This window comes from Schistocerca nitens, chromosome 2 (assembly GCF_023898315.1).
Source record: "Schistocerca nitens isolate TAMUIC-IGC-003100 chromosome 2, iqSchNite1.1, whole genome shotgun sequence".
NCBI classification, from domain to species: Eukaryota; Metazoa; Arthropoda; class Insecta; order Orthoptera; family Acrididae; genus Schistocerca; species Schistocerca nitens.
In genome coordinates, this window is record NC_064615.1 from 591,987,086 (window position 1) to 592,010,602 (window position 23,517).

The window sequence follows — 23,517 nt, forward strand, 5'->3', positions numbered from 1 at the left end:
CTTAGTTCTTGGGATTATCATGTGTGTGGTCTTTTAAAACAACTGGTGTGCACATCAGATATCCCCATTATAATGATGCTTCATCAAAGTGTCATGAAAACCTGTGATATCACTATACAACTCGCAGGGATGCATAAAAAGATGCAACAGTCCATCTGAATAACTGTGTTGTGTTGTGCTGCGTGCGTGCGTGCGTGCGCATGGGGGGGGGGGGGGGGGGAGGGGAGCACAGGTATACCAGTGTAGCGACTAGGTGCACCACTGCCAGTGACCCGCTCTGCTCCTACATCATGAGAAATCACAACAATGCTGCTCCAGGTGTCTTTGCACCATCCGGGTTGTACAATCCTGGACGGTCAAGTGAACAACTAGTCAAGAGGTGTCACCGAGATCTTGCATAACGTCGAGTATGGTCCATCTCAACCCATCAATTGCATATTTGCAAAACAGTCACATGCCCCCCAGCCAACGCAAGCAGCAGTATCACAGAATGATGAATCACTATGATCCTGCCACTCAATTATGACACGTGCTGGTGGACTTTTTCCTTCAACATGAAGTGTAACATGACCTCAACAACAACCCATATTCAAATGTGATTTCTGAAAAGGAAACCTGCTATGTAATCTTTCCTTATATATAGAATGTAGATGGCATTACAACTACTTATTTTGTGCAGTTGTATTGAATGGAAATAATATTTCATGCCAATGTGACATTTGTGCAATTTTAGTGGTCAGCAGTGGAACTCTGTACAATAATGTTTGTAAGAAAAAATATGATAGCTCAAACAATGAAAATTCAGGATGGAATGATACAAATATTATGATAAGAACAAACTGATATTCCTCATCCAATGAAGAGGTTGAGTCAAAGACAGGCACAACAAAATGACTGCTAAACAAGTAAGCTTTTGGCCACACACACACACACACACACACACACACACACACACACACACACACACACCCACCACTGTCTCCTGTTTCCGTCATTTTATAAGCTGGCGTACACAGGCACAGAGCACCTTAAAGGCTATCAGATGCTCTAGGGAAGGGTGCCGCTTATGTTGCTGTAGAGTTCGCCGACACACTGTAATTGCCTCAGCGACTTCCGACGACCCCCAAGGGACTGTCTTTTGCCGGGGGCACCCTAAAGAGTGAGGGACTGCATTTTCTGCCACAGAAACAATTGTGGTAGTCATCTGCTTAACCATCACATCCATGTTACCATGTGGGGAGATTCAACGGTGACAGCAGTGGTGAAAGATTCCCAGTTGCCTTGTTTAAAGCCCATCTGGGCAGGCTTCCATGGGCCTGATGCCGGGGCAGTGACAGGAAGATGGGGAAGTGGTCACTACCACACAGTTCGTCATGTGCTCTCCAGTGGACAGATGGGAGAAGTCCTGGGCTGCAAATTGATAAGTCAATTGCCAAGTAACTACTTTGAGCCACACTGAAATGTGTGGCGGCCCCAGTATTTAAGAGGCAGAGGTCAAACTGAGACAGTAAAGTTCTGACACCTCTGCCTCGGCCAGTAAGCACAGTGTCACTCCCCAAGGGGTTATGCGCATTAAAATCTCCCAAATGTAGGAAAGGTTTAGGGAGTTGAGCAATCAGTGCAGCTAACACATTCAGGGGTACTGCACCATCTGAAGGAAGATATACATTGCAGACAGTTATTTCCTGCGTCATCCGTATTCTGACATTCACAGCTCTTCAAGAGGGGTTTGAAGGGGCACAGTTTCACTACAGATTGAGTTTAGGAGAAACGCAAACTCCACCTGATACTCAATTATAGTCGCTACGGTTCCTGTAATATCCCTTATAGCCGCGGAGGGCAAGGGTTTGCATTGCCGGGAACCAGGTTTCCTCGAGGGTAATGCAGAAAGCAGGTGTAAAGCTTAACAGTTGCCATAGTTAAGCCAGGTGGTGGAAAAAACGGCCGCAATTTCACATGACATCATCGTGAGATTGGGAAGGTACGGAACATTCAATGAGGTAGTTTAAGTTTCAGGGTCACGTGCTGCCACCGACTACTTGCCTGAGCAGTCTATATCCACTGTGTCTGAGGGTCCGGCGAGATCCAGGTCCTCAGCGGACGCCAGAATCTCCAACCCATCCTCAGGCGCAGAGCTTGTAGGTAGTGGTGGCCTGGGTACCACTGCAAGTTCCTTGTTCTTGGGGGTCTCCTTATCGATTTTTCGCACGGTTCCTTGGGTTTCACTGAATCAGTCTCCGGGACAGAGGATGAGCATGAAGCCCTACAACCAGCTGCTTTTGGACTCTTCAGCCATTAGTGGGTGTCATCTTTCACACTAGCAGAAACCTGGGAAGGGAGTGACCCACGGGACACCTTCCTAGCGAGAGGAGCCGAAGAAGACTTACGCTTCTCTGGCTCAGAAATAGGGACTGAAATCCCCAATGGTTGAGGGGGTGTTGCTCCCGAAGTAAGTGGCGTGGGGGCAACAGGGAGGGAAGTGCCCCCTCCCCTCCCCCCTTCAAGGGAGCAGGTGTAGTCTCCCAGTTCTGAGAGGTGACAGGAATTCAAGGAACTGATGGGGCGACAACTGTTCTTGTGGTGGCAACATATGAGGAAGTCTAGCCACAGGATGTAGGCACTCAAATTTCCTCTTAGCCTCAGTGTAGGTCAGTTGGTCCAGGGTCTTATATTCCATGATTTTCCTCCATTTCTGTAAAATCCTGCAGTCTGGCGAGCAAGGTGAATGATGCTCTCCACAGTTGACACAGATGGGAGGCGGGGCACAGGAGTATTGGGATGCCATGGACGTCCACAATCTTGACAGGCTGGGCTGGAAGTACAGCGGGAAGACATATGGCCGAACTTCCAGCACTTAAAAGCACCACAGAGGGGGAGGAATATATGGCTTGATGTCACAGCGGTAGACCATCACCTTGACCTTCTCATGCAATGTGTCACCATCGAAGGCCAAGATGAAGGTACCAGTGGTGGAAACCTGGTTGTCCCTCGGACACCCATGGACGCACCAGATGAAATGAACACCTTGCTGCTCTAAATTGGCGTGCAGCACGTCGTCAGACTGCAAAAGAAGGTCCCTGTGGAATATAATACCCTGAACCATATTTAAGCTCTTATGGGGCATGATGGTAACAGAAACATCCCCCAACTTGCCACAAGCGAGTAATGCCCGTGACTGGCGGAGGATGCTGATTTTATCAAAACTGTCCCAGAGTGCATTTTGCACAAAACCTCCACCTCCCCAAACTTGTTCTCCAAATGCTCCACAAAAAACTGAGGCTTCATGGACATGAAAGATTCCCCATCAACTCTGGTACATATTATGTACAGGGGTGAATAAGCTTCACTGCCATCCTTAGCCTGGCGTTCCTCCCATGGTGTGGCCAGGGATGGGAACTATTTGGTGTCATATTGCTTAGAATTGCAGTTAGACTTTGCCCGCTTAGAGACTGCTGGCAGCGGACCACCAGCAAGAGATGATGTACTACGCTTCATGGCATGTCATCTGCCCTGATGCCACCCACTCTGACCAGGAGCCCTCCACACGTGTGCCACGCAGCCGCAGCAAAGGCCACCTGGCAGGATGGCCATTGCCAGGAGTCCCAATGCCCCAAAGTGACAGGCATCTACTCCTTGGCATATGTGGGGAGTTAGCAGTGTAGGCATCAGCAAAAGGATCCCTATGTTGTTAGGAGGCTACAACCAACAGGGTACATGGTGGTTCCACCATAATGGACTGGCTACCGTGCTGGATACGAAGTGCAAAGAAGTCCATGGTCATTGTTGGCACAGAAAGTGACACTGCATAGTGCATGGCGGCAAACGCACCCAGGAAGATGTCCTCGCCCAAGAGATGGAGAATGAGTGGGATTGCAATGCGACGACAAGGAAGTGGGCTAAAGATCTCAATGCACGATGGATATGATGCACCATGTAAGTCACCCTTCCCCAATTGGCTTGCTCTTCGGGAAAATTTTGAAAAACAGAGGTCAAACCCTACAGGGGACCATCACAAAAGCCGAAACGTGTGAGACTCCTTTTAGTCGCCTCTTATGAAAGGCAGGAATAGCTTGGGCCTATTCTGACCCCGGACCTGCAGGGGGGAGGGTTGGGGGGGAGGGTTGGGGGGGAGGGGGGGAGGGAGAGGAGGAGTGACAGAGATGGAAGGATGTGGAAAAGGAGAGAGCATTGTGGGAACAGGGAAGGGGATAGCTGGGTGAAGGACAGTGATTAATGAAGATTGAGGCGAGCGGGTCAACAGGAATGTGGGATCTATTGCAGGGAGAGTTCCCACCTGTGCAATTCAGGAAAGCTAGTGTTAGTACAAAGAATCCAGATGGCACAGGCTGCGGAGCAGCCACTGAAGTGAAAAACGTCGTGTTGGGCAGCATGCTCAGCAACCAGGTGGTCCAGCTGTTTCTTGGCCACAGTTTGTCTGCCATTCATGTGGACAGATAGGTAGGATATCTTGCCGATGTATAATGCACAGTGGTTACAGCTTAGCCTGTAGATCACACAATTGCTTTCAAAGATAGCTCTGCCTTTGATGGGATAGGTGACTTGTGTGTGACAGGACTTGAGTAGGTGTCTGTGTGAGAATGTATGAGAGATCCAAATCTAGGTCTATTATAAGAATATGAGCCCCGAGGCAATGCGTTGGGAGCAGGGAGCCTTTGTCAGCAGATAGTACCGCAAGGTTAGAATCAGTTTTCAGGCGGTGGACTGCTCTTCTTTCTGTGGATGTAAGATTAGTTTGCTTGCCGAGAGATTTGGGAATGGTGGCAAGGTAAGGTTTGAGGTTAAGAAATTCTGGAAAGTGAATGAGGGTGATTTGGGGAGGGGGGGGGGGGGGGGGGAGGAATCACGACTGGATTGAGGAGTGAACCGAGTAAAGCAGCATTCAAAAATGGTTTTGGGTTGAGCAATTGGTTGGGTTGGTAGCAAAAAAGTGTTTCCACTATAGAAACCAGGAGGAGGAGACATCCTGCATGATTGAATTTGGGAGTTGCGCAAAAGGTAAGGCCTTAGAAATGACTTCTGTGGCATTAAGGCTTCTAGAGGAAACTTTCATGACTTTAGGCTGTTGATGTTCTGGATTCTGTATGTGTTGGGACGGAATTTGAGGGTATGGTAAAGGTAGGTCTGCAAGGCAGCGTTTGTCAACTATGAGGGGATTTGCACAAGATTTGGAGGTTGCTGTTGAGGAGATGGATAGTGGTAATCCAAGGTAGGAGTAGGAGGCAAACAGGTTGGAGAGTTTGAGGTGGCATTGTAGATGCTACTCTAGCTCCTGGAGGGCAATAGTTTCAGTCTGAAAGATGGGATATAGTACTTTGAGATTGCACAGCAGGAGAATTTTACAGATGGAGAGAAGGTATTGCAAAGAAGTTTGAGCCTGATTTTTGCAGAACTAGGTTGGTGACAGCGACAGACTGAATAAATCTGAACAGATGGAGGTAATTGTGGAAGGAGTAGTTGCAGCTGGAGATGGATAATTTGATGGTAAGGCCATATGAAAAGTCCAAATTTTTGTGATGACAGCTTACACGAGACAAATCAGTCATACCTCCAAACTGCTAAGATACTTACTGTGTAAACACCTGAGTAACAATAAATGAGTATTAATGAAATGCATAATACATGTGAAGTGACCTAAATATACCGGGATGAACTTTGAAGATGTTTCTTCAGTTGCCAGGGAGTAAAATACATAAGCTATCAGACACAATGAAGAACAAAAACATTTCTATAAAATAAACATTACAATTATAATTGAAAGAGTAACAAACATGAATATATATTCTGGATTTTTGACAGAAGGGTATTTTCACTATAGTATCAAAGAAAGAAAACAGTACAAACAATGAACAGATCCTTATAAAAAAATTAAAAAAATTAAAAATTTACAACAGAAGATAGAAAATGATCTGTAGAGCTGCTAGTTAATGATGATAACCACTAATATTTTTTTACAGAATCCTTGTGCACTGTTACACCTGGATGTTGTTGTGGTCTTCAGTCCTGAGACTGGTTTGATGCAGCTCTCCATGCTACTCTATCCTGTGCAAGCTTCTTCATCTCCCAGTACCTACTGCAACCTACATCCTTCTGAATCTGCTTAGTGTATTGATCTCTTTGTCTCCCTCTACGATTTTTACCCTCCACGCTGCCCTCCAATGCTAAATTTGTGATCCCTTGATGCCTCAAAACATGTCCTACCAACCGATCCCTTCTTCTAGTCAAGTTGTGCCACAAACTTCTCTTCTCCCCAATCCTATTCAATACCTCCTCATTAGTTACGTGATCTACCCACCTTATCTTCAGCATTCTTCTGTAGCACCACATTTCAAAAGCTTCTATTCTCTTCTTGTCCAAACTGGTTATTGTCCATGTTTCACTTCCATACATGGCTACACTCCATACAAGTACTTTCAGAAACGACTTCCTGACACTTAAATCTATACTCGATGTTAACAAATTTCTCTTCTTCAGAAACGCTTTCCTTGCCCTTGCCATTGCCAGTCTACATTTTATATCCTCTCTACTTCGACCATCATCAGTTATTTTGCTCCCTAAATAGCAAAACTCTTTTACTACTTTAAGTGTCTCATTTCCTAATCTAATCCCCTCAGCATCACCCGATTTAATTTGACTACATTCCATTATCCTCATTTTGCTTTTGTTGATGTTCATCTTATATCCTCCTTTCAAGACACTGTCCACTCCGTTCAACTGCTCTTCCAAGTCCTTTGCTGTCTCTGACAGAATTACTATGTCATCGGCGAACCTCAAAGTTTTTACTTCTTCTCCATGAATTTTAATACCTACTCCGAATTTTTCTTTTGTTTCCTTTACTGCTTGCTCAATATACAGATTGAATAACATCGGGGAGAGGCTACAACCCTGTCTCATTCCTTTCCTAACCACTGCTTCCCTTTCATGCCCCTCGACTCTTATAACTGCCATCTGGTTTCTGTACAAATTGTAAATAGCCTTTCGCTCCCTGTATTTTACCCCTGCCACCTTCAGAACTTGAAAGAGAGTATTCCAGTTAACGTTGTCAAAAGCTTTCTCTAAGTCTACAAAAGCTAGAAACATAGGTTTGTCTTTTCTTAATCTTTCTTCTAAGATAAGTCGTAAGGTTAGTACTGCCTCACGTGTTCCAACATTTCTACGGAATCCAAACTGATCTTCCCCGAGGTCCGCTTCTACCAGTTTTTCCATTCGTCTGTAAAGAATTTGCGTTAGTATTTTGCAGCTGTGACTTATTAAACTGATAGTTCGGTAATTTTCACATCTGTCAACACCTGCTTTCTTTGGGATTGGAATTATTATATTCTTCTTGAAGTCTGTGGGTATTTCGCCTGTCTCATACATCTTCCTCACCAGATGGTGGAGTTTTGTCATGACTGGCTCTCCCTAGGCCATCAGTAGTTCTAATGGAATGTTGTCTACTCCCGGGGCCTTGTTTCGACTCAGGTCTTTCAGTGCTCTGTCAAACTCTTCACGCAGTATCTTATCTCCCATTTCATCTTCATCTACATCCTCTTCCATTTCCATAATATTGTCCTCAAGTACATCGCCCTTGTATAAACCCTCTATATACTCCTTCCACCTTTCTGTCTTCCCTTCTTTGCTTAGAACTGGGTTGCCATCTGAGCTCTTGATATTCATACAAGTGGTTCTCTTCTCTCCAAAGGTCTCTTTAATTTTCCTGTAGGCAGTATCTATCTTACCCCTAGTGAGATAAGCCTCTACATCCTTACATTTGTCCTCTAGCCATCCCTGCTTAGCCATTTTGCACTTCCTGTCGATCTCATTTTTGAGACGTTTGTATTCCTTTTTGCCTGCTTCATTTACTGCATTTTTATATTTTCTCCTTTCATCAATTAAATTCAATATTTCTTCTGTTACCCAAGGATTTCTATTAGCCCTAGTCTTTTTACCTACTTGATCCTCTGCTGCCTTCACTACTTCATCCCTCAGAGCTACCCATTCTTCTTCTACTGTATGTCTTTCCCCCATTCCTATCAGTTGTTCCCTTATGCTCTCCCTGAAACACTCTACAACCTCTGGTTCTTTCAGTTTATCCAGGTCCCATCTCCTTAAATTCCTACCTTTTTGCAGTTTCTTCAGTTTCAATCTGCAGTTCATAACCAATAGATTGTGGTCAGAATCCACATCTGCCCCTGGAAATGTCTTTAAATTTAAAACCTGGTTCCTAAATCTCTGTCTTACCATTATATAATCTATCTGATACCTTTTAGTATCTCCAGGATTCTTCTAGGTATACAACCTTCTTTTATGATTCTTGAACCAAGTGTTAGCTATGATTAAGTTATGCTCTGTGCAAAATTCTACAAGGCGGCTTCCTCTTTCATTTCTTCCCCCCAATCCATATTCACCTACTATTCCCCCCAATCCATATTCACCTACTATGTTTCCTTCTCTCCCTTTTCCTACTGACGAATTCCAGTCACCCATGACTATTAAATTTTCGTCTCCCTTCACTACCTGAATAATTTCTTTTATCTCGTCATACATTTCATCTATTTCTTCATCATCTGCAGAGCTAGTTGGCATATAAACTTGTACTACTGTAGTAGGCATGGGCTTTGTGTCTATCTTGGCCACAATAATGCGTTCACTATGCTGTTTGTAGTAGCTAACCCGCACTCCTATTTTTTTTATTCATTATTAAACCTACTCCTGCATTACCCCTATTTGATTTTGTATTTATAACCCTGTAATCACCTGACCAAAAGTCTTGTTCCTCCTGCCACCGAACTTCACTAATTCCCATTATATCTAACATTAACCAATCTATTTCCCTTTTTAAATTTTCTAACCTACCTGCCTGATTAAGGGATCTGACATTCCACGCTTCGATCCGTAGAACGCCAGTTTTCTTGCTCCTGATAACAACGTCCTCTTGAGTAGTCCCCTCCCAGAGATCCGAATGGGGGACTATTTTACCTCCGGAATATTTTACCCAAGAGGACGCCATCATCATTTAATCATACAGTAAAGCTGCATGTCCTCGGGAAAAATTACGGCTGTAGCTTCCCCTCGCTTTCAGCCGTTCGCAGTACCAGCACAGCAAAGCCGTTTTGGTTAATGTTACAAGGCCAGATCAGTCAATCATCCATACTGTTGCCCCTGCAACTACTGAAAAGGCTGCTGCCCCTCTTCAGGAACCACATGTTTGTCTGGCCTCTCAACAGATACCCCTCCGTTGTGGTTGCACCTACGGTACGGCCATCTGTATCGCTGAGGCACGCAAGCCTCCCCACCAACGGCAAGGTCCATGTTTCATGGGGGGGGGGGGGGGGGGTGATATAGCTGAAAAAATGAACTGTGTGGCCATGAATTTCAACACTTTCATGTGAGACAGAAATGGGTGAACCGTTTTCAGTTCTGCTTCGACAGGCAGGGCAGCAACAACTACCCATAGTTGGTGCATCTTACTATACCAAAGTCTGAATCCTCAGTGGGAAGTACATGATACAAGTACATAATAAAGTCAAACAAAAACAAACATACTTACCTTGTCAAGAGTGTAATGAGACACTGCTTTTGAAATGGGGTCAGGTGCAACGGCCAACTGAGTGCTGACATCAGTGAGAATTTGGCGTGATATTACCAGACTTACATTTTCATTCACAACTGCAAGGTGAAATAAAACAAATGTTTCAGTATCACATCACTGTACATTGCAACTGGGATTACTGTGAATGTACAAAAGGACAACTTGGGTGATTTTATTAGTAACTGTACACAAATACGAAAAATTTATATTCTATTAATGAAAAACACAATGCTTCTCATTTCTCTCACACATTAATGCAAAATTAAAAACATAAAATTTTGAAAATGTAGTTTTGCATATCCACAGCAGTCAGACTCAGCAAGGCTGACTGAACAGGAGTGGAAAAATTCAAGATACAACATCAACAGATTATTCTCACAAATCTGTTGGTGCCCTATGAAGTATCCCCTGTTGATTTGAATGATCACAGCTTTTGTGAATGCATTCCAAAAATTGAGATAATAAGGCGAATTTCTGATATTTTGAAATCTTACATACACATCTTCACCAGTTACTATCCTTCATGCTTTATGTATTGGTACATACTCTCACAGAAATGCTCAACAACACCCCTCATTATGAAGACTGTTCAAGAACATCAGTTCATAAACATATGTCAAAAAAATAATCAGGTTCTGGAAATACAATATCACTGGATAGATGAAAGCACCAGACGAGATTTGAAAACCCGAGAGCTTAAAGATGGAAGACTGGGTAATAACCAAGATAAATTACTGACAGAACATCGCGTAAGAGTGGAGAGAGGAAAACGAAATGCATTATATATGGGAGACACAAGATATGGGGCGAAGAGAGTAAATAGGTCAGAAAATAAAAGAAATAGAAAATTAAAAGAACGAAGAAATGAATATTTACTGAAAAGAAATGCAAAGACTGAAAAAATGAATGTAAATTAAGACCAATTATTTCAGGGACACAGCTTGTTCCAGGGACTAGAATACTTCTGGGATAATGGCGCTATATGCTGACTGCATGGTGGAAAAATATGTATGGGTTTAAGATGTAAAAACTGATTATTTGAGTGTGCAGGCATGCCACTTCTTCGAAATTATTTTGAAGCCACTGTGCAATAAAACAAACTGTCAATTCATTCATGCAGGGTTCACAGCCTTACTCAATTGCACATAAATCATTTTCCACCTACGCAACAATTCCGAAATAAAATGCTTATTTTCAACTACTGATCAGTTTAAATCTTTATGTAATATCCAGTACAGTACCCAAATGCTCATCTGTATTACATTACAATTCATACACAACACCCATTTTGTACATTCAATATAGTCCCCTGAAGATGGTACTTAGCAATGAAGTGGAACCGTACTGCTGGCAAAGTCATCCACATGGAGATACTGCTCTGTTCTTCCTACAAGACAGAAACCTGTGACACACCCTGTCCCACGGGTGCCACAACAAGCACAAGCACCTGGCAGTCTAGCACTGATCCGCACTCTTAACATATGTTGGCAAATGTTCCGTACAACAACATGTTGACCTGTTGCTCACAGAGCCTCCGGTAACTGCCGAAAGAAGCACTAAGTCCACTGCTGTCTTATTGGTACTCAAACTATCAGTGAACTTTCATATCTATGTTACTTAAAGCTCCATCAAGAAGAATTGTGTTCTTGAATATTTAATGAAACTGTTCTACATTGTTTACCTGAGCAGCGTTCTCATTGTGCTGCCATCAGTGTACAACTTACCACAAACGAACACGTGGGTCCCACGGTGGCCACTACACCATCAATTGCGATGGTGAGGGCAAGATTCAAAACTGAACCCTGAGGGGCTTCTTTCTGTTGTACATATTAATTGCTGGCAACTGAACCTACCCACATCTAGAACAGTCAGAGGCATAGGAAGTTTATAGAAAAATCAGTAAGAAATCCTGAAAACCCCACTCACGTAGTGGAGGCAGAATGAGGCAGCACCAATCAGCATCCTGCACATTCTGCAAATCGAACACTGCCATCAGATATTAACAGTCCACAAACGCATTTCACATTGGAGATTTCAGATGGATTATATGGTCTTTAGTAGGCCACAATGTTCCTGAAAGCCACTTTGAAATTAGGATAGATGTCCTCTGGCTTCCAGATAGCAACACAATTGTCAGTTCAACATTCTTTCAAATGATTTATAAGAAGCCTATTCATTAAGAGAGATTAGTCAGTAATTACTAAAAATTTGGGGTTTTTTCTGGTCTCAGGTAGGAATAATAATATTCTCCCATCACAAGTGGGTAAGCATTCAGTTGCGGATTTTATTCGGTCCAGGGAAAATGTGTACACACACTGCTAAAGCACTGCAGAGCTGTCATTACCTGTACAAAACACTACAATTCTAGGAGCTGTGCATGGAAGAATAAGTTTTTTTTGTTTTAAAAAGCATACGCAGGTCATGAAAGATGGACAGTAGTTGCTGCATGCAGACATTTGAACGAAGTACACCACAAGAAGTTCGGGAATCGCTGAGGGTTGGTATGAATACTGACATTGATAGAGATGCCAGATCTGTCTTGGATGCCCGACAGCCATAAATGCAGTAACATTTAGTTTGTACTTGAGATGATGGTGAGTGAGCTCACGGACGTTATGGACTGTTCACACTCCAGCAATGGAGCTGTCACTCAGGTTTATTAACACAACTTTAAGGTCACTGAATCAATTAAATGTCCATTCAAGGGTGGAGTTCGTCCCTGAGTATCCATCTATGCCTTCAATTAGCCGCAGCTATTTCCTTTGCTGCCATAGTGCAGAGGGCAAGAGAAAGTGACACACACACACACACACACACACACACACACACACACACACACAGAGAGAGAGAGAGAGAGAAGTGGTCATTTATCACAGATATCTTCATAGGCTTTCCACTGGATCAGAGATGCTCAGGCTGATACAGCTGTATCGATACTTACTGACAGCGCATCACTGATGCAAATGCAAAGTTTTTGGACTCCTGTTGGTAGGTATGCATGTGCACTCTTGCAGCAAGTTCTTAAGACACCTTTGGTAAACAAGCGAGCATTTGGTTGAAGTTCACAGACGGCGTTAAGCCTTTGAAATTGGGTTGGTCATGTGGTTGATTGCTGGGCCCACACTATCATGCTGTAAAGAAGTGTTTTGGTATCTGCCAACAGCAGGTTTGGGTGACCTTTTGATCAGTATGTTGCTTTGTTGCTGTCCACCTGGGAAGTGAAGTGACACGCTGTAACAATGGACTTATGCGCTCGACTTCAATTCTGGGTTTGGTGAACCTGTGTGTCCATCTGTTTAGGCTAAGTATCTTTAGTTTACAGGCTGTTCAACTATTCAGCTAAGAGATTCCAATTTTAAGAGTTTGTTGTGGAACTGAGATGAACAACTGTCCTTCCTTGCAGTACTGCAAGACTGCTTGTTCTAGCTTGTGCCGTTTTTATAAAGGTGCGAGTGCCTTATGCATATGGCAGAATGATTATAAGCAGTGGTTTGCATAGCTGAATGAGGCTGTGTTGTGATGCTCTTGAGCAACATTAAAGTTATATGGTGTTTAACTACATGTTTCCTCTGCTGCACAAACCTTTACAAATTTGAGTGGTATTAAATGTGGGCACTGTGCGAGTGTGTGGTGTAAAGAGACGAACTGGGCTTAAGTCCTGTGGTTTTATGTGCCTAGTGGGGGCCCAGTATCCAGTTGATTATTATGAAATTTTACTTTAAAGTTGCTTTCAATTGTTGTTCAGTTTCAGGAAGCTCATAATCAGGTGTATGAACGTATGTACTCAGCGACTTGTTGGCAAAGCAAATACCATATCATCCTGTCCTTACCTTGAGTATCTACCACTGTATGCTTGGATTGCTTAATTCACTCAGCGCTGAACTGTTTGCTGAATTCTTGTCTAGAAGCAAGCAATTTTCCTGCAGGGCTATGCCCATAAAATCTCTCTTCCTATCTATTCACCTGTGAATTATTTGCTGAATTAAACTGATTGTAGCTTAGCATATCCTGTCCATTCCAACTGCTCTGATTATTTTTCTTAAGTGCCCAATGTCTAGCTATACTCAGTTCTTGAAGGAGTGACACCTGATGAGTTGCTTATTATACAGTGGTTCATAGCACTGGAGATTTTGACTGTTAGATTGTTTTACAATAAAAAGGTAAGGCCCATTAATTCAGTGTGTGACCTTGTATTTCTTGAGTATTTTTAACTGCTTGAATAATTATCGGATGAAGGGACAGTGCCCCAATATCCAAGTTCATATTCGTTGTGTTTGAAGGGCGATGCTTGCTAACTTGGTTAACTATTAGTAGACTCATTCCTTAGGGGTGTATATATTTAGAAAGCTCTAACTATTAGATTGTTTGCCAAGCAAGGGTTAGTCCCCAATGTGTGTTTGCTGGAATTAAGAGCCATTCTTGAGGTAGGGTTTATCACTGGTTGGTAAAAGGTGTATGTGCCTGTGCAGAAATTCCAGGTTTAACAGTACTTTGCCAGAAGGGCTTCAGCCCACAATTCGGCACAAATCATATGGGTCTCTTGTGTAATTTGATTTCTTAAAGAAGAAATTTTTCCCGAGGGCATGCAGCTTTACTGTATGGTTAAATGATGATGGCATCCTCTTGGGTAAAATATTCTGGAGGTAAAATAGTCCCCCATTCGGATCTCCGGGCAGGGACTACTCAAGAGGACGTTGTTATCAGGAGGAGAAAGAAAACTGGCGTTCTACGGATCGAAGAGTGGAATGTCAGATCCCTTAATCGGGCAGGTAGGTTAGAAAATTTAAAAAGGGAAATGGTTAGGTTAAACTTAGATACAGTGGGAATTAGTGAAGTTCGGTGGCAGGAGGAACAAGACTTTTGGTCAGGTGAATACAGGGTTATAAATGCAAGATTAAACAGGGGTAATGCAGGAGCAGGTTTAATAATAAATAAAAAAAATAGGAGTAAAGGTAAGCTACTACAAACAGAATAGTTAACGCATTATTGTGGCCAAGATAGACACGAAGCCCATGCCTACTACAGTAGTACAAGTTTATATGCCAACTAGCTCTGCAGATGATGAAGAAATAGATGAAATGTATGACGAGATAAAAGAAATTATTCAGGTAGTGAAGGGAGACGAAAATTTAATAGTCATGGGTGACTGGAATTCGTCAGTAGGAAAAGGGAGAGAAGGAAACATAGTAGGTGAATATGGATTGGGGGGAAGAAATGAAAGAAGAAGCCGCCTTGTAGAATTTTGCACAGAGCATAACTTAATCATAGCGAACACTTGGTTCAAGAATCATGAAAGAAGGTTGTATACATGGAAGAACCCCGGAAATACTAGAAGGTATCAGATAGATTATATAATGGTAAGACAGAGATTTAGGATCCAGGTTTTAAATTTAAAGACATTTCCATGGGAAGATGTGGACTCTGACCACAATGTATTGTGTATGAACTGTAGATTAAAACTGAAGAAACTGCAAAAAGGTAGGAATTTAAGGAGATGGGACCTGTATAAACTGACTAAACCAGAGGTTGTACAGAGTTTCTGGGAGAGCATAAGGGAACAATTGACAGGAATGGGGGAAAGAAATACAGTAGAAGAAGAATGGGTAGCTCTGAGGGATGAAGTAGTGAAGGCAGCAGAGGATCAAGTAGGTAAAGAGACAAGGGCTAGTAGAAATCCTTGGGTAACAGAAGAAATACTGAATTTAATTGATGAAAGGAAAAAATATAAAAATGCAGTAAATGAAGCAGGCAAAAAGGAATACAAACATCTCAAAAATGAGATCGACAGGAAGTGCAAAATGGCTAAGCAGGGATGGCTAGAGGACAAATGTAAGGATATAGAGTCTTATCTCACTAGGGGTATGATAGATACTGCCTACAGGAAAATTAAAGAGACCTTTGGAGAAAAGAAAGCCACTTGTATGAATATCAAGAGCTCAGATGGAAACCCAGTTCTAAGCAAAGAAGGGAAGACAGAAAGGTGGAAGGAGTACATAGAGGGACTATACAAGGGTGATATACTCCAGGACAATATTATGGAAATGGAAGAGGATGTAGATTAAGAAATGGGAGATACGATACTGCGTGAAGAGTTTGACAGAGCACTGAAAGACCTGAGTCGCAACAAGGCCCCGGGAGTAGACAACATTCCATTAGAACTAATGACGGCCTTGGGAGAGCCAGCCCTGACAAAACTGTACCATCTGGTGAGCAAGATGTATGAGACAGGTGAAATACCCTCAGACTTCTAGAAGAATATAATAATTACAATCCCAAAGAAAGCAGGTGTTGACAGATGTGAAAATTACCAAAGTATCAGTTTAATAAGTCACAGCTGCAAAATACTAACACGAATTCTTTACAGACGAATGGAAAAACTGGTTAGAAGCCAACCTCGGGTAAGATCAGTTTGGACTCCATAGAAATGTTGAAACACGTGAGGCAATACTGACCTTACGACTTATCTTAGAAGGAAGATTAACCCTAGGATGCATATACAGGGCCTCCGAGGCCTTGTATGTCTTCGTTTTTTAAAAAATTCTGAATTTTTTGTTTGATTTCCAACTGCTTTCCAGTACTCTTTCACTAACACTGTGACATTCCTCCTATCAAGTCTGAACGAGATACCTTTTTAAGTTTTTTGTACAATTCAATATGTCTACCCATACACCGTGAATGCATAAGCAGGGCTTCAGAAGCCCTCACACATTTATAAATGTTCATTAGCCTATATTGTCTTCAACATTTGTTTGGGAGCAGTTATTAATTCAACAATAACTGTAGTGGTATTTCCAGCAACAGGAGTGCCAACAGCAGCAGTAGCTGTAGTAGTAATAGTATAACTAAAAATAATACACACTACTTTGACATATTGGCGATGTCTGTGTATTACTGATCTTTTCGCTATCAAATGTTTTATCATTGCGTAGTATTGTTATCCTGTGCTGCTCTTGTCAGCCTCATTGTTACTGTAGTTTGTTTGTTGCTGCAAGGCCCATATTGTTACGAGTATGACTCGTTTAGTGCTGCACAAGCTGCTGTTCGAGAGACACGCCTTTTGCTATGGCTTCGACACGCAAAGCAAGAGAGTCAGTACGTGCAAATGCGGCTAATTTTGAAAGTGTTGTGGCTCAGTGGTTGGAAGAAGATGATTCTTGCAAGGAAGGAAATATTTTTGACGATGCAAGTAGAGAAGAATCAGCCAATGAACCTGCAGATGTGAATATTGAGGCAGATGACAGTCCTTCCGATGCTATTACTTCAGAGTCTGAAAATGAAGAACCACCAGGCAAATCCTACCTATACGGCCACCATGTCAGTAAATAGATTCGAGGACATAAGGAGAATGATTAGATTTGATGGCAGGCGTACCCGTGAAGCTTGATCTGCTGATGACAAACTTGCAGCTGTTCACTATGTATGGGAACTATTTCTTGACAAGTGTAGAAATAGAGTGATTCCCAATGATTCACTCACAGTTGACTTACAACTAGTCCCATTCCCTAGAAGATGCAGCTTGACCCAGTATATGCCCTCTAAACCAACCAAGTATGGCATAAAAATATTTTGGTTATGTGATGCTACATCTGCATATGCTTTAGACGAAATTGTTTACACGGGAAGGAAGCCCCATGAACCTATTCAGAAAAATTTTGGATTGAATGTGGTGAAAGATCTTGCTAAAAGCATTGAAAGATCATCAAAAAATATTACTGTTGACAACTTCTTTAGTAGTATGCAACTGGCAGAAGAGATGCTTTAGTAGCAAATTACAGTGGTAGGAACAATCAAACAAAATAAACCAGAAATTCCTAATAAGATGAAACCATCTGCCTCAAGAGCGATTCATTCCTCTTTGTTTGCATTTAGAGGTGACATTACAATGGTGAGTTATGTTCCCAAAACGAAAAAGTCTGTAGTTCTCATTAGCCAATGCATCATGACAGAAACATTGATGAAACTCATGCAAAAAAGAAACCAGATATAATAAAGTTCTATAGCTCTACGAAGGGTGGAGTAGATCAAATGAACCACAAAATTCCTTATTACACTGGCAAGAGACAAACAAGAAGATGGCCATTTGCATTATGGATGAACATGATGGACGTCGCAGCAATGAACAGTGAAATTTTATTTTCCGCCCAACGTCTGACATACCATAGTGGATGTAGTGATAAAAGGCATTTGTTGCTAAGAGATTTGGCAGAGGAAATGGTAAGACCACCAATGGAACTTCGTATTCAGAGCCCTAATCTTCCAACGAAAATCGTTGATGCCATGCAACAATGTGGTGTTCAAAAAGATGTCATATTGCCGAACCAACTATCTGTTTCAGGAAAAAGAAGAAGATGTAATTATTGCCCATATAATAAACACAGGAAAAGTGCTATGACATGCATTAAGTATAAAAGCAACATTTGTAAGGAACATAGTGGCGTTCTTTGTGCTTCTTGTTTGTCACATGTTGAAAACTAAGAAAAATGCAATTTTGTGTGAACAATGAATAATAACTTTTTGTCAAAATATTGCCTATACACATAATATTGTGAATAATGAGTATGTTTTAATTGAAGAAATTGGTTGTAATAAATGTTATAAAATGTAAACTGCAACTTATAAGTCATCATCATCACCATCATCATCATTTAAGACTGATTATGCCTTTCAGTGTTCAGTCTGGAGCATAGCCCCCTTATAAAATTCCTCCATGATCCCCTATTCAGTGCTAACATTGGTGCCTCTTCTGATGTTAAACCTATTACTTCAAAATCATTCTTAACCGAATCCAGGTACCTTCCCCTTGGTCTGCCCCGACTCCTCCTACCCTCTACTGCTGAACCCATGAGTCTCTTGGGTAACCTTGCTTCTCCCATGCGTGTAACATGACCCCACCATCTAAGCCTGTTCGCCCTGACTGCTACATCTATAGAGTTCATTCCCAGTTTTTCTTTTATTTCCTCATTGTGGGCACCCTCCTGCCATTGTTCCCATCTACTAGTACCTGCAATCATCCTAGTTACTTTCATATCTGTAACCTCAACCTTGTTGATAAGGTAACCTGAATCCACCCAGCTTTCGCTCCCATACAACAAAGTTGGTTGAAAGATTGAACGGTGCACAGATAACTTAGTCTTGGTACCGACTTCCTTCTTGCAGAAGAGAGTAGATCGTAGCTGAGCGGTCACTGCATTAGCTTTGCTACACCTCGCTTCCAGTTCTTTCACTATGTTGCCATCCTGTGAGAATATGCATCCTAAGTACTTGAAACTGTCCACCTGTTCTAACTTTGTTCCTCCTATTTGGCACTCAATCTGTTTATATTTCTTTCCCACTGACATTACTTTTGTTTTGGAGATGCTAATCTTCAAACCATAGTCCTTACATTTCTGATCTAGCTCTGAAATACTATTTTGCAAACTTTCAATTAAATCTGCCATCACAACTAAGTCATCCGCATATGCAAGACTGCTTATTTTGTGTTCACATATCTTAATCTCACCCAGCCAGTCTATTGTTTTCAACATATGATCCATAAATAATATGAACAGCAGTGGAGACAGGTTGCAGCCTTGTCTTACCCCTGAAACTACTCTGAACCATGAACACAATTTACCGTCAACTCTAACTGCTGCCTGACTATCCATGTAAAGACCTTTAATTGCTCGCAAAAGTTTGCCTCCTGTTCCATAATCTCATAGAACAGACAATAACTTCCTCCTAGGAACCCGGTCATATGCCTTTTCTAGATCTATAAAACATAGATACAATTCCCTGTTCCACTCGTAACACTTCTCCATTATTTGCCGTAAGCTAAAGATCTGGTCCTGACAGCCTCTAAGAGGCCTAAACCCACACTGATTCTCATCCAATTGGTCCTCAACTAATACTCGCACTTTCCTTTCAACAATACCTGAGAAGATTTTACCCGCAACGCTGATTAAAGAGATACCTCTGTAGTTGTTACAATCTTTTCTGTTTCCATGTTTAAAGATTGGTGTGATTACTGCTTTTGTCCAGTCTGATGGAACCTGTCCCGACTCCCAGGCCATTTCAATTATCCTGTGTAGCCATTTAAGACCTGACATTCCACTGTATTTGATGAGTTCCGACTTAATTTCATCCACCCCAGCTGCTTTATTGCACTGCAATCTATTGACCATTTTCTCCACTTCCTTCAATGTGATCCTATTTCCATCATCATTCCTATCCCATTCTACCTCGAAATCTGAAACATTACTGATCGTATTTTCACCTACATTGAGCAACTCTTCAAAATATTCCCTCCATCTGCCCAAGGCATCCACAGGATACACCAGCAGTTTTCCTGACCTGTCCAAAATACTTGTCATTTCCTTCTTACCTCCCTTTCGAAGACTGCTAACTACACTCCAGAATGGTTTTCCAGCAGCTTGACCCAAAGTCTCCAACCTGTTTCCAAAGTCTTCCCAAGGTTTCTTCTTGGATGCTGCAATTATCTGTTTGGCTTTGTTTCTTTCTTCAACATAACTTTCTCTGTCTACCTGAGTTCTAGTATGTAGCCATTTTTGATACGCCTTCTCTTTCCTTTTACAGGCTGCCTTGACTGTGTCATTCCACCAAGCTGTTTGCTTCATCCTACTTTTACACACTGTTGTTCCAAGACATTCTTTAGCCACTTACCTTGTCCATTCCTTTTCCAATGACTGTAATTGACTACATTCAACTAACTGGTACCTTTCTGAGATCGCTGTTATGTACTTGTGCCTGATTTCCTTATCCTGAAGTTTCTCCACTCTTATCCTCCTACATATGGACATGACCTCCTGCACTTTCGGCCTCACAATCCCAATTTCACTGCAGATTAAATGATGATCAGTGTCATCAAAGAATCCCCTGAATACACGTGTGTCCCTCACAGCCTTCCTGAATTCCTGATCTGTTATTATATAGTCAATGACAGGTCTGGTTCCCCTGCCTTCCCAAGTATACCGGTGAATGTTCTTATATTTAAAAAAAGGAGTTTGTGATTACTAAGCCCATACTGGCACAGAAATCCAAGAGTTGTTTCCCGTTCCTGTTGGCCTCCATATCCTCTCCAAGTTTACCCATAACCTTTTCATACCCTTCTGTTCGATTTCCAATCCTGGCATTAAAATCACCCATGAGCAGAACACTGTCCTTGTCCTTTACTCTAACAACTACATCACTGAGTGCCTCATAAAAACTATCCATCTTATCTTGATCTGGCCCTTCACAATGCGAATATACTGACACAATCCTAATTTTCTTGCTAGACACTGTCAAATCTATCCACATCAGTCGTTCGTTTACATACCTTATTGCAACTACGCTGGGTTCCATTTCTTTCCTGATGTAAAGCCCTACACCCCATTGTGCTATTCCTGCTTTGACTCCTGACAGGTAGACCTTGTATTCTCCCACTTCCTCTTCTTTCTCACCCCTTACCCAAATGTCACTAACAGCTAAAACGTCCAGCCCCATCTTACTTGCAGCCTCTGCCAGGTCTACCTTCTTCCCAGAGTAGCCCCCATTGATATTAATAGCTCCCCATCTCATTACCATTTGTTTGCCAAGTCGTATCTTAGGAGTCCCTGGTTTGTCAGTTAGAGGTGGGACTCCGTCACCTCCAAAGGTCTGAGGCATTTTGCTCTGATTGTTGCCAGCATCATATTTAAAGTACCAGGGGAGCAGGTTGCTAGCCTTACTTGCCCCGAGTCCCATTGGGTTTTACCCCTAACGGTTGAGGGACTAACCGGTGGATTTGGTAGTCTTTGCCGTATGAGCACAAAGGTGACCACGACTCAGAATATGTCCGAGATGCCCAGCCTTCTTCGAAAGTAACTGGTATCCCGACTGTCGGGACCACTTACTTGGCCACTCATACGTTGCCCGTGGTTCATGAACAAGGACATGTCTACAGGAACCCCACACCATGAACCACAAACTTTTAAGTGAAGTACTAAAATTAGTTGTATATGTTATATGTAAATGGATGTAACTAATAAAAATTCACTCTTAGAGTTTTTTTTTAATTAATAAAATGTTAATCAGGTCCACCAGATCCTGTTACTGTATCTTAGGAATCTTTTAATATGACAATAAATTTGACAGCAATAAAGTTAACTCCAAAGAATGATTATATGAAAAGAGGAAAATTTTAAATTAGGGTAGGGCCTTGGAGGCCCTGCATATGCATTCATTTGTGTTTTCGGCACCATGCATCCTAGGGTTAAGGAAAGGCAAACCTGCGTTTCTAGCATTTGTAGACTTAGAGAAAGCTTTTGACAATGTTGACTGGAATACTCTTTCAAATTCTAAAGGTGGCAGGGATAAAATACAGGGAGTGAAAGGCTATTTACAATTGTACAGAAACCAGATGGCAGTTATAAGAGTCGAGGGACATGAAAGGGAAGCAGTGGTTGGGAAGGGAGTGAGACAAGGTTGTAACCTCTCCCCGATGTTATTCAATCTGTATATTGAGCAAGCAGTAAAGGAAACAAAAGAAAAATTGGGAGTTGAAATTAAAATCCATGGAGAAGAAATAAAAACAGATTTGCCGATGACACTGTAATTCTGTTAGAGACAGCAAAGGACTTGGAAGAGCAGTTGAACGGAATGGACAGTGTCTTGAAAGGAGGATACAAGATGAACATCAACAAAAGCAAAACGAGGATAGTGAAATGTAGTCAAATTAAGTTGGGTGATGTTGAGGGTATTAGATTAGGAAATGAGACACTTAAAGTAGTAAAGGAGTTTTGCTATTTGGGGAGCAAAATAACTGATGATGGTCGAAGTAGAGAGGATATAAAATGTAGACTGGCAATGGCAAGGGCAAGGAAAGCGTTTCTGAACAAGAAAAATTTGTTAACATCGAGTATAGATTTAAGTGTCCGGAAGTCTTTTCTGAAAGTATTTGTATGGAGTGTAGCCATGTATGGAAGTGAAACATGGACGATAAATAGTTTGGACAAGAAGAGACTAGAAGCTTTCGAAATGTGGTGCTACAGAAGAATGCTGAAGATTAGATGGGTAGATCACGTAACTAATGAGGAGGTATTGAATAGAATTGGGGAGAAGAGGAGTTTGTGGCACAACTTGACTAGAAGAAGGGACCGGTTGGTAGGACATGTTCTGAGGCATCAAGGGATCACAAATTTAGCATTGGAGGGCAGCGTGGAGGGTAAAAATCGTAGAGGGAGACCAAGAGATGAATACACTAAGCAGATTCAGAACGATGTAGGTTGCAGTAAGTACTGGGAGATGATGAAGCTTGCACAGGATAGAGTAGCATGGAGAGCTGCATCAAACCAGTCTCAGGACTGAGGACAACAACAACAACAACAACAACAACAAAGAAGAAACAGTGCTCAAGGTCTAAGTCAAAGTAGAACTGGAACCTCTGGGATTCTATGGAGTAATTAAGGATTAAATAATATTGTAAAAGGGCTAAGGCCTGTTGATTAACAGCAAACTTCATTTACATCTTTTGTACCTCTTGTGTATTTTGCTTGTACTACTTATTTCCTTAAGAGTATACCCAAAGTCTAAGTTAGTCATTCTGTGGAGCAATCCAAAGTTTAATAGTATTGCACTAGAATGGTTTCGACCTGAGAATAAATGTAAATCTTATCCATGTCTGATGTACCTCTTGTGAATTTTAATTGTACCAATGATTTTTTAAAGAAGAGGCAATGCCACATGTTAAAGTAAAGATTACAATTGGAATAATCATGTCTCCTACAGTGGCTGTCTAAGGAGAAACTAAAGTTTTACTAATATTTGCTAAAGGGGCTAAGGCTAACTGATTAGGTACCTCTTGGTAAAATTTTCCACATCTGTACTGAAGTGTGCCTGTGCGAAGGAAATGGTTTATTAAGTAAATAATATATTGTGGTGCTAAGAGGTTATACACTCGGGAACCCCTCGAG

The 23,517-nt window shown here is 41.9% G+C and overlaps 1 protein-coding gene across 2 annotated transcripts in view; it reads right to left on the reverse strand.

The window, feature by feature from the left end:
* The window catches only part of LOC126236657 (COP9 signalosome complex subunit 4), an 84,120-nt gene that overhangs the window by 44,046 nt on the left and 16,557 nt on the right, over window positions 1-23,517 (reverse strand). For both annotated transcript variants that reach the window (XM_049946125.1, XM_049946124.1), the window contains exon 3: window positions 9,548-9,666. In XM_049946125.1, the coding sequence (XP_049802082.1) occupies window positions 9,548-9,666 (119 nt within the window). The remainder of the gene's footprint in view (window positions 1-9,547; window positions 9,667-23,517) is intronic.